Source organism: Tasmannia lanceolata, unplaced genomic scaffold (assembly GCF_043159265.1).
Source record: "Tasmannia lanceolata isolate RefF3 unplaced genomic scaffold, GAP_Taslan_0.1 ptg000020l, whole genome shotgun sequence".
NCBI classification, from domain to species: Eukaryota; Viridiplantae; Streptophyta; class Magnoliopsida; order Canellales; family Winteraceae; genus Tasmannia; species Tasmannia lanceolata.
This window is the reverse complement of record NW_027518697.1, coordinates 25,747,245-25,759,225: the sequence shown is the minus strand read 5'-3', so window position 1 is coordinate 25,759,225 and position 11,981 is coordinate 25,747,245. Positions and strand designations below refer to the sequence as shown.

Genomic DNA, 11,981 nt, shown 5'->3' with positions numbered 1-11,981 from the left:
CCATTTCCTTTTCTTCCCCAACTTGCAACACCCCTACATTTAGTGGCAAAAAAAATCAAACACTGATCCAAACCATAAAAAAGAGCCATGTGGGTTAGTTTTTGCTACTGCCTGTTTACAAAGAGCAGAAACAAGGAAGGAAAGAGAGAAGCAAAATTATAGTTTGGTGTATTCAACCCTTCAAGGAATGAAGGGTGAAGAAAAGAAAGATCTACATAAATCTTCAACAAGACGATCGAAAAAGGGGTCCGTGAAAAGAAAAGGAGGTTATGAGAGTGCACCCCTTTTCGGACAAGAAATTAAAACAACCAAAGCCTGGGCTTCGGTTGACCGAATCCATCTTAGGTCGGCCGAAGGTCCCCTCGGTCGACTGAGTCCAAAAAACTTATTTTTGTTTCTTTTTCGAGTTTTTCTAGTTTTCACCATAACTTTTGATCCAACCATTGGATTTTTACTCGTTTGATTTTAGTCAACGCGAGGAATCCAATAATCCCAATGGATCGCTCGAAATTCCGTCGACCAAAAACCAAAATTCTTTGAACACAATTTCAATTTAAAATAGGAAACATAAACAATATTCAATCTCTGATAACCGAGAATGGGCTCCAAGCGCACCGGTAAAAACCATGCTCTATCATTGATTGGAAATTAACCAATCTAAGTAACCATCGGCACTGATACCATTGAAAGTTGGTGGTGGAGCAAGATTGCGCGGCAGAAGCTTGGGTGCGTGAAATAAAAAAAAATTATTTTCCACCGAACGAACCAATATCGTAGTTACTAGATTGATAATGGTGATAACTTTAAATACTTAAGTAATAAAATACTAGTAAATAATATGAATTTTTTTTTATGGGTAGTATAGAATATGAAATTGATAGAGAGACTGGAGTTCGGATGGGCAGCGAAAATGCAAAGAATAAGGCAGAAAATGTGAAATAAATAGTGGAGGATGTGATACGATTAGGTTTGGGCCTTTGGGGATTCAAAGGGGTGCCACAATAAATACGAGAATAGTAAAGACCGTAGCTCCGTATATTTCCCTTCCTTCAGATATTCAGTTGGGTTAGATTCCTAGAAGCTGGAGAAACTTTGGGCATGTTCGACAAAGCTTCTCATTCTCGCCCAGTTAAACAAGTGAGAAACGGATTGATGAGAATCTTGGAAGTGACTGTTAGTCGCTCCAAAAAATCCTTGCTTTTAGCCTAAAAAGAAGGCAAAAGTTTAGAAACGGCCTTAGCGGGCCGGATTGCTGAACAAGATATTTTGAGATATTTTTGCGTTTTCTCATTCTTGACGCTTAAAAAAGAGGAGAATGCGGTAATTTAATGATTACCGAACACATCATTTGTTATCATTGATTTAGGTTCATTGATTAAGTACTTACTTTGAATATTTTAATATCCCCATTTGGGTAGTCCATAATATATTTTATATTATTAAGGAGTGGTTTGAGATTATGGATTTATGGATATCTTTAACCTTATTATGAAAATTGGAGTTTATCAACGTTATATAGAATTGTTCTATTATATAAGGTTTGAAGTGCAAGTTGAGACCCTTGCATGCTTACGGGGCTGAGCCCATGGGTATGTGGTCTCTACCACATCCCTGGCTTTTTTCTTGTTTACGACTATACAAACAATGTGTAGATAGTGTTCATTTCCTTTCAAATCGAAAAAGATTCACAGTTAGGAATGATATCGAACATGTCATCATAGTTAAACTCTCACTTGTTGAACCTCAACTTTGTATGGTTACTTCGCAATTACTAAAGTGGAGATCCTTAGTATGAATGTGAGTGTGTGAAAAATGGTCACTCTCTCAACATCATCATAGTTAGTAGAATGACTTGCGGCTATCAGTGTCATGGTGTTGCTCTACTAGCAGGATACATCCTACATTAAACCTTGTTGTGATAATAATTAAATATTCATTGGGTGCAAAATTCATAAATACCAACGTATTTTGTGTTGTTGATGATTTGTTTTAATTTTGACGGTTGTCTCCTTCTCCTACATTTCATTGTCATCATTCTTTCTCAAGTGTATATGACCAATTCTAGGGATTTTCACTATTTTTCATAATGGTGTTTTTTCCGTATGTAGAATTTTTGAGAAATAAAGAACAAATATAGTAGAAGCAAATTACTTTCTAACACCGTACAGGACCGGGTTATTTCCTCAATCCAAGTTTGTCTTTGTTTTCATGATATAATAAGCTCATAAACACTTAGTTTGAGTTCATGCATGTTACTACTTAGGTTCAACTCATTGTAGAAGTAAGAATACTATATAAAGACAACGTTCTTTTGACATGGTTTCACTTTTCAACAGGATCTGATTTTCAATTTAAGTAATTTTATAACGTTGAATATAGGTTTCCCTGTAAAATGAGATTGGATCATAAATTTTAAGATTTTATTTTCTTTATTATGGTTTGTAGGTATTCTAAGAAGCAACCCACAACCAAACAATCTAGTTTTGTGATAGAATGCCCTACGAATTTTATATGAATCTATCATTTTTTAAATATTTTTGGTATTGCTGTTAGATTTCAACTAGTTTATATTGTGACAATGCTTGTGCTACGTATGCCGAGGTCCATCCAATTCTTCATTGAGATTATTTGCACTTTGTTTTCAAAAGGGTACCACACATAAAACTATTGGATCTTTATGAACACTGATGAGAAATATACCCTTTTTCTAAAAAGATCTTGACTTCTCAGAGGAATGCCAGACTCACAGGAGCCCTTGAAAAAAGACTAGGAAAGGGCGCCTTCATTGGTCAAAAGCTATTTAGGATGTCGAAGAAAATCACAGAATAACTATCATAAAGGGATTTTGACCAATGAGAGCGCCCTTTCCTAGTTTTTTTGCAAGGCCTCCTGTGAGTCTAACATTCCTCTGACTTCTCATTTTAGTAATTACTTCTGCGAATACAAAGGCCTGAGGGATAGTATGTATATGATGGTATTTGATTTATTGTGAGCTATTAAAATTGTGCTTTGATGCATAATATTTGTGTCGTTGTAAATGTATTCATTTATTCTCTTCACATTGAGCTCTATTATAGATATGTTGATTAGGTCACTCTAAAAAAGTAAGCAATTTGGTACTAAAACATAAAACTCATTCAAACAGCATAGTAAATACAAGGTATTAGTACCCTTATCATATATTATATCCAACAATAATAATATGATAAATCACTAATTCATACACATCCGACCCCTGAGTCTTAACTTATTAAGCCACATCTATTCCTGTAGGGGAATGGGATCAACAAACAATGACTTGATCCGCTCTTTGGTCTTGCCACTTGAAAATGTGTATCCATCATTGTATTGGTATAGTACTTTCATCACACGTGTGAGATTGACGACTCGCATAAGGAGAGTATGAGCGACAGGGAGTTCAAGGTATGCTTGATTTATGTCTTTCCATGCAATCATAATAATTTCTTCCGGCTTTTCGCCCACCTCCTTCTCTGAGGCCCCATACTCTTTCACATAACATTGGATCGTTGATGCAACATGCCTCCGTTCTTGTTCAAACTGCAAATGTTAATGATACAAAACATTATTGTTAAAGTTAACTTAGAAAATAGTTAGGTATTTTATCTTTTTATCTCATGTAACATAATTAGTTGATGCTTTTGCTGTGTTGATTTCTTTTTTTGTTTTTTAAGGTTTTGAAAGATATCTTTAAACCATAATGTAATGGATAATACATAACACAAAAAAATCCCTTCTAATTATATTATAGGTTAAACACCTTTGTTTCGTAGCAGTAGTTTTAAGCTGTAGTAGAGCTAGTAATTTCTAATAGATGGTACATAGTTAGTTTGTTTAAGTGAGTAATTTTATAAATCTTGATAGTAAGAGAAATTTGAGAAGAATATCAAGTAAGAGCAAGGATTTTCTAATAAAAAAAATATGTGGTCAGAAAGCCAAGTTGTTTTCCCTAGAGTAAGGCGATGCATGCTTGAACGGCAAGTTCGTTTTAGGGGTGCGTATTATTCAGCATCAATGTTACATGGATTCTTCTGAGTGGCTGAAGAATCCGTGTTGGATACATCTCAGATTCTCATACTTTAGGATTCACAGAGACACTTCTGGTTTAATTATTTTTTTACTGAATATTGCTACCATAACCATACAACTACTGCATGTTTTAAATTTTATCCATCCTAATAGTAAGTGTTTTTATATTTTTATTTGAAAATAAAATATTATACTTACACAACCTACTAAAAATTTAATATATTATTTATTATAATTAAAATTCCTTAATTAATTACATCTAGCGAATCCATGAATCCATCTTTTTGAGATTTGCCGAATCTGACAATCGATACCCATGTCAGATTCTGACACTCGTATCCATACTGATGCAACATAGTTTAGCTTCCTACCTTGTTTCCCACGATGTCATCACGGAGTCGACAAACGAGTGATGCATTGAAAATCCGATATAGGGGGTCCCAAGTTATAATAGAAATGGCAACTATGAGGAGGGAGAATACGGTTGTTTAAGAAAACTAGAATTTACCAATTTGAAAAACTTAAACCGATTAAGAGATCAAAAATAATATTTTAAGCATACAAGTTAAATCTAATGGTGCAATGCAAATGAAAGAGCAAAGAGATAGAAAGAGTGCACCCGAGATTTAAAGTGGTTCGGTCCTCAAACTTGAGGCCTACTCCACTCCACCAACCAAACCCGTTGATGGCTTCACTATTTGATCTTCTTAACCTTGGCGAAGATCGGTGCCAATTACAATTGCTTTAACCTTGGTGGCAATCCTCACCACGGAGAAAAAGGGCTCCGCTTCTCCGAATACTCGCCCGAATACAAATCTTAAAAGATGAAAGAAAGAACTAAAAGATCCCTTCACAAGGGTTACAAAAGATGTACAATTGAGAGCCTATGATCCAAATCCTAGAGTTGGTGATGAGAGGCACAATTGAAGCTTGATTCACTCTTGGGTATTCAAATGAAGTTTAAGAGTGTTAGGATTGATGGTGTGTATGTTTAGAACACCCATATTTATAGGAAAACCAAAATATGACCGTTCAATGGCATTGAGGTAATTCCAGCAAAATTCCAAACGGCTCTTTTTCAGACCGTTGGAGTGTTCTCGGAGTTCCGAGAATAATTCTCGGAGTTCCGAGAATTCTCGGAGTTCCGAGAAAAAATCTCGGAGTTCCGAGAAGCCTCACAGAAATTGGAAAAAGTCTACTGGACCATTTCTCGGAGTTCCGAGAATAATTCTCGGAGTTCCGAGAATTCTCGGAGTTCCGAGAAAACCTCTCGGAGTTCCGAGAAGCCTATGCAGAGCAGATTTTCAATTCTGTTTTTGGGCTTCCAGTTCTCAATCAAGATGGGATTGCTATGAGGGTTCCAAGGTGTTGGAACTCCACAAGTACAATCACTTGTTTATTTAGGGTGTGTGAGATTACTTTAATCATGCCTCTAAAAACCTAATCTAGGTTTGGATCAATTACATTTAAGAAATGGTCTTCAATATTAATTTCTTCATGTCTTCAAGTCTTCATGACTTCTTGCTTGATGACTTTGGCCTTCCAATTAGTGGTCCAATGTGGGCTTCTTGGCCTTCAATCCAAGCATCCTTGATCTTACTTTATCAAGATCTACAACTTAGACAAACAAACACATTAGTGATAAATGATCACTTGTGTATTGGAATCATCAAAACAAGATGGGAATGCCAAGGTAAAAACCATTGGGCTTACAATCTCCCCCTTTTTGATGATGACAAGCACAAGAGATTTACAAATCAAAGCATATACTCTTTTCACATTTTTCTTACACTAGAGACTTTACTCTAGATTCTTCTCCCCCTTTGTCATCAACAAAAAGAAGGGGTAAGAAAAACAAGGGTTTAAAATTTACAAATTTAAAGCTCCCCCTTTTTCAAAGAAAAATTCAATTTTAACTCCCCCTAGTTAAAATAAGTTTACAATACAAGAGGGGTTATCAAACAAAACATACAAATGAAATATATTCAATTTTAAGTTCAAAAACCCCTAATCTACACAATATGAATATCATCATATGGGGGTTTTGGGAACCCAAGATTTCTTGGTCCCACATCTAGCCCTACTCTTGGATGCACATTGGAATTGGTAATGACCATTCATTCCACAAAAATGGCATCTAACAAGAGGGTTAGATACACTAGTCCTATCATGATAAGCATGTTGAGGTCTAAGACTAGTTTTACTTAGGATTATGTCAATAATTTTATTTCCATTTAGAAATCCATGTAAACATAATCTAAGTCTTTCATTTTCATTATGAAGATGGGATGTTTGAACTAAAAGCTCATTTCTTTCATCTTCATAAGAATTGGAGGAGCTTGCCATATTTTGAATTTTTAAAAGTTGGCAAGTTTTCTCATCCAAGCTACCCTTAAGGGTATTAATCTCAAGTTTATGATTTTCAAGTGTAACTTGTTCTTGAGATATGGAAGAAGATAAATCACTTTTCAAAAAATCAAGTTCTTTTTCTAACTTTAAAATGGATTTTTTAAGAACTTTGTTTTTGGAAATTTGGGTATGCAAGGTTTCACATAATTCATCATAAGGTATGCTGTCACTTTTACTACTAGATGAAGAATATGAGGGGTTAGAGTTTACCTCAACTTCATGGGTGATTGTCATGAAGCAAAGATCATCTTTTTTATTTTCTTCCCCTTCACTTGAGCTTTTGCCCGATGTGCTTAACGCATCCCAACCGGCGGCAAGAGCCTTATGCTTCTTCCAATCCTTCTTACCCTTGTACTTAGAGGAAGTTGATTTTAGAAGTGGACAATCCGGTCTTTTGTGTCCAATCTTCTTGCAATTGAAGCATCTTAAGGCTCTTTCAACATCACTTTCCTCTTTCTTCTTCTTATCTTTCTTATGCTTCTTTCTCCACAAGCTCTTAAATCTTCGTAAAGCTTCTTCTTCGTCACTATCCGCTTCACTTGATGAGTCTTCCTTGGAAGCCTTGAGTGCTAGGGATCTAAATTCCCTCTCCTTCTCCTTTGGCTTCTTTTCCTCTTGTCGGCTAGTAAGGAGCATCTCATGGGTGATGAGAGATCCTACAAGCTCCTCTATGGTTAGCGTCTTGAGATTTTTTGACTCTTGAATCGCGGTCACCTTTGGATCCCAATGTGGAGGAAGAGACCTAAGTAACTTACTCACAAGCTCATCGTTAGGATAAGATTTACCAAGATTAGCTAGTTCGTTAGAAATTATAGAAAAACGAGTATACATTTCCGAAATACTCTCGTTTGGACTCATTCTAAACATTTCATACTTGCTCTTTAACAAGTTTATTTTGGAATCCTTGACTTGTGATGTTCCCTCATGGGTAGTTGCAAGGGTATCCCAAATAGTCTTGGCGGAATCAAAAAGAGCAACTCTATTAAACTCATCGGTAGCTAAGGCACAAAACAAGGAATTTATTGCTTTGTAGTTCAAATTAGCTTGCCTTTTCTCTACCACATTCCATTCTTCAAAAGGATTGGAAGGTACATTGTATCCATTTTCAACAATGTACCAAAGTTCCACATCTATCGAAAGAAGATAGATGCGCATCCTTGTTTTCCAATGTCCATAGTTTGACCCATTGAAGAAAGGAGGTCTAGTTGTGGAATGGCCTTCCGGAAGTCCGGTTCCAATTTGGTGTGCCATTTCACAATTAGAAGTTCCCAAATAAAATCTTTCCCTAGTTAGATTTTGAAATAACTTTCACAAAAATTTTAAAATCTTTTAAGAGCCAAGGCTCTGATACCAAGTGAAAATCCGATATAGGGGGTCCCAAGTTATAATAGAAATGGCAACTATGAGGAGGGAGAATACGGTTGTTTAAGAAAACTAGAATTTACCAATTTGAAAAACTTAAACCGATTAAGAGATCAAAAATAATATTTTAAGCATACAAGTTAAATCTAATGGTGCAATGCAAATGAAAGAGCAAAGAGATAGAAAGAGTGCACCCGAGATTTAAAGTGGTTCGGTCCTCAAACCCGAGGCCTACTCCACTCCACCAACCAAACCCGTTGATGGCTTCACTATTTGATCTTCTTAACCTTGGCGAAGATCGGTGCCAATTACAATTGCTTTAACCTTGGTGGCAATCCTCACCACGGAGAAAAAGGGCTCCGCTTCTCCGAATACTCGCCCGAATACAAATCTTAAAAGATGAAAGAAAGAACTAAAAGATCCCTTCACAAGGGTTACAAAAGATGTACAATTGAGAGCCTATGATCCAAATCCTAGAGTTGGTGATGAGAGGCACAATTGAAGCTTGATTCACTCTTGGGTATTCAAATGAAGTTTAAGAGTGTTAGGATTGATGGTGTGTATGTTTAGAACACCCATATTTATAGGAAAACCAAAATATGACCGTTCAATGGCATTGAGGTAATTCCAGCAAAATTCCAAACGGCTCTTTTTCAGACCGTTGGAGTGTTCTCGGAGTTCCGAGAATAATTCTCGGAGTTCCGAGAATTCTCGGAGTTCCGAGAAAAAATCTCGGAGTTCCGAGAAGCCTCACAGAAATTGGAAAAAGTCTACTGGACCATTTCTCGGAGTTCCGAGAATAATTCTCGGAGTTTCGAGAATTCTCGGAGTTCCGAGAAAACCTCTCGGAGTTCCGAGAAGCCTATGCAGAGCAGATTTTCAATTCTGTTTTTGGGCTTCCAGTTCTCAATCAAGATGGGATTGCTATGAGGGTTCCAAGGTGTTGGAACTCCACAAGTACAATCACTTGTTTATTTAGGGTGTGTGAGATTACTTTAATCATGCCTCTAAAAACCTAATCTAGGTTTGGATCAATTACATTTAAGAAATGGTCTTCAATATTAATTTCTTCATGTCTTCAAGTCTTCATGACTTCTTGCTTGATGACTTTGGCCTTCCAATTAGTGGTCCAATGTGGGCTTCTTGGCCTTCAATCCAAGCATCCTTGATCTTACTTTATCAAGATCTACAACTTAGACAAACAAACACATTAGTGATAAATGATCACTTGTGTATTGGAATCATCAAAACAAGATGGGAATGCCAAGGTAAAAACCATTGGGCTTACATGCATCCATAACGACCTTAGGTCCTCTGTTTGTCCAATCAAATTCATCCTTTGTTGCTATTTCACCCATCCCAACAAAACTAAGGATAGTGAGCATAGGATAACCACAGCTGATCAATGAGATTCTTCAATGCTCATTGAATAGAGGTATATATCCCTTGCTCTGCCATTAAGCTTCAGTAAAGTATGCTCTTATTAAACCTTCAATCTACAACAAAATGAAGTCGTTCAACTGTAATATTAGAAAATAACTATTACCATAAAGAAAGAACAACAAGGTTATCTTCCCATAAAAATTTCAATATTCATAAGATATATATCTCAAACATTATGTCGATTTGGAGGTCTTACTCCTTCTATTAAGTATGGTACGAGATAGGAGCTTCCTTCTACAATGAGTTTCTCTTCTATTTCCTTGACAATAATCAAGAGCTCAAGATAACATCCTTCCATGTATTTGGGAACATGATCTATAGCCTCAACATCCCACCTGAAATTAATTAGCCATTAACATTCTCAACTCTTGACCATGGAACCAAAAAGTGATGTCTAATAATAGCATTAGAAATAAAAGATAAAGGTAGTCCAAGTACCTATCAATTGCATCAGTAAAGAATCGTCGTTCCTCCATTGTACCGTACACATCATAAAAGTCATCAATCACTGATATCAAGGATAAAATTTTGATAATCCACATTCTAGATCGGGAATATTGTGGTTCAAAATCCACTCCATTCGACCAAAAAAAGTATACTTCTACTAATCTATCCCTAGCAAAAGGCATGTTTTCTATAAGATTTGTTTCCTTCCACCACCTGTAAGATATATCAATATAGCCCACGTTAATCAGAGAGAGAATTCTAAAAAGGGGCATGTATGATCTATTCTAATACAGCACTGCGAGGCACAAATATAATGCGCATCTCATTTCTAATTGTAATTTAATGGGTTTAAATGTATCATTGACATAAATACTCTTTACCAAATCTTAAAACTCAACTCATTGATCCAATGACTAGGAAAAAAATTATTTTTCTAATAAATAGTTAACTACTTTTAAACATTAATAAATATTTAAGCATTTATATCAGTAATTGTTATGTAAACTATGAAAAATAAGATATTTACAACCAATTAATATCTATATATGTACCTTTCATATAAGCAAGGGATTAACCCTAAAGTTTTCCCTCCTCAAATGGCAGGTTAGGATGATCATATAGGGCTGATTATTGGTACACACCCTATCGATGGAAGGGCCTTCCAATTGAATGCTTTGGACCTCCCAAAAATGTGCCCCCTCATGTTTTGTGAGCTCTGCTCAGATAAGCTTATCTGAGCAATTGCTCACAAACCATTTCCCCTCTCTCTCTCTCTCTCAATATATATATATAGGAGTTTTTGTGGCCTTTCAGCCTTTTTATTTCATTTACAATTATCTTATGTGGGTGCTCATTTTTAACACATGTGATGGTTATTATTCGCTATTTGATATAGCTCTGTTTTTGCATTTTTACTAATGCTTATGTGAATGCATGTTAAGTAACTAGATGGATTTGGTTAATCGATGAGATTGATTAATTATCGTCAACAGGTACGGTCTACTACTCACACGGCATAGATCTACCCCGACATCTGGGATGTACGGGATGAGGCCAATCACCTTGACATTTGGGATATGCGAGGAGGTGATTGGCCGCCCTAAGTCCTCAGGAGATTAGGATGGTTGACATGTTACAGAGCCAGGATGAGGTATTCCCGAGATGAGGCGAATGGGCCTTGCAGTCGTTGAGGACTGATCCTGCATGGTGTAACCGCATGACGATATATCTAGTTTCAGATTGCTGTGTGCTTTCTGGATTTACACCATGGCATGTGCACTGGGTATGACCCATGCTAGAGACCACTACCTACAGGTGCATGATTAATCCCTTTTACCTAGTACCGTGTGTGAGGAGCTGGTTCCATAAGTAACCCTTGTACCCTTAGGTACTCTTCTCTTTGCTAGGAAGTTGAAGTCGAATGCTCGCTACTTTGGCATGCTAACCTGCGGTTGTGATCGATTCGACCTACTGGCGCATTGTTGGGAAAGCAGTTGGACTGATAAGGAATAGTATGTAGTTGGGGAAGATCCCATGATATTTACACTATGGCTTGGCTATGGCGTGCACTTGTTAATCTTTATCGGCAGCGGCATTTTTATCGGGTTTTATCGATCGTTTTGCAAATTATTTTCTAAATCAATTTATATAGTTAAATATGTTTGTTTTGGAAAATGATTTTCTAAAACATCAGTTTGCTTAACAAATGAACAAAGTGCATGTTGAGGTGGATGGGGGCTCTTTGGGATTAGAGCAGTTCATCTCGGTGTATATCGTGTGGGTCTAGGGCAGGCTAGATGAGATTGTGATGTTACCGTTTTGGTCAGATGGAGATTTGGTACGGTGCTCTCGTTGAAGAGATGATTGTTCCCTGGGGTCTCACCTGTTAGGTTTCAGTATTTGAGATCAGGTGTTGATGGTTAAGATTGGTAAAGGGCTAGTTTTGTGCCATTGATCTGACTGCCTTTTGGGTTAGGCGGGCTGGAAATTATCATTATGCCTTGATGGTATTTTGGTATTTAAGATCAATAATGGCACGGTTGTAATAAAGTACAAGGGGAGAGCTGTTTGTTTGCCCTTGAGAGTGTAGAGATTTTGGGGGTAGTTTTGAAATTACCAAATTTCCTTTTTCTATATAAGTGAGCTTATGGCTCATTCTCTACATACACGTAAGATTCTCTCATCCCTCTTCTTATTCTCCCTCTAGCACCTTTCTATCCACCCTCGGTCTCACTCGTCCATCTTCTTCGGACTGAGATCTAACGGGTGTACAG

At 36.7% G+C, this 11,981-nt stretch overlaps 1 protein-coding gene across 1 annotated transcript; it reads right to left on the bottom strand.

Annotated features, from left to right (window-relative positions):
• Nucleotides 1–3,261: 3,261 nt before the first annotated feature.
• On the bottom strand, nucleotides 3,262–9,737 carry LOC143853923 ((-)-germacrene D synthase-like). The gene is made up of 3 exons (XM_077363617.1): nucleotides 9,700–9,737; nucleotides 9,458–9,596; nucleotides 3,262–3,558 (listed from the first exon to the last, which is right to left on the bottom strand). The coding sequence occupies exons 1-3, from the start codon at nucleotides 9,735–9,737 to the stop codon at nucleotides 3,262–3,264; spliced, it is 474 nt and encodes a 157-aa protein (XP_077219732.1).
• Between the last annotated feature and the right edge of the window lie 2,244 nt (nucleotides 9,738–11,981).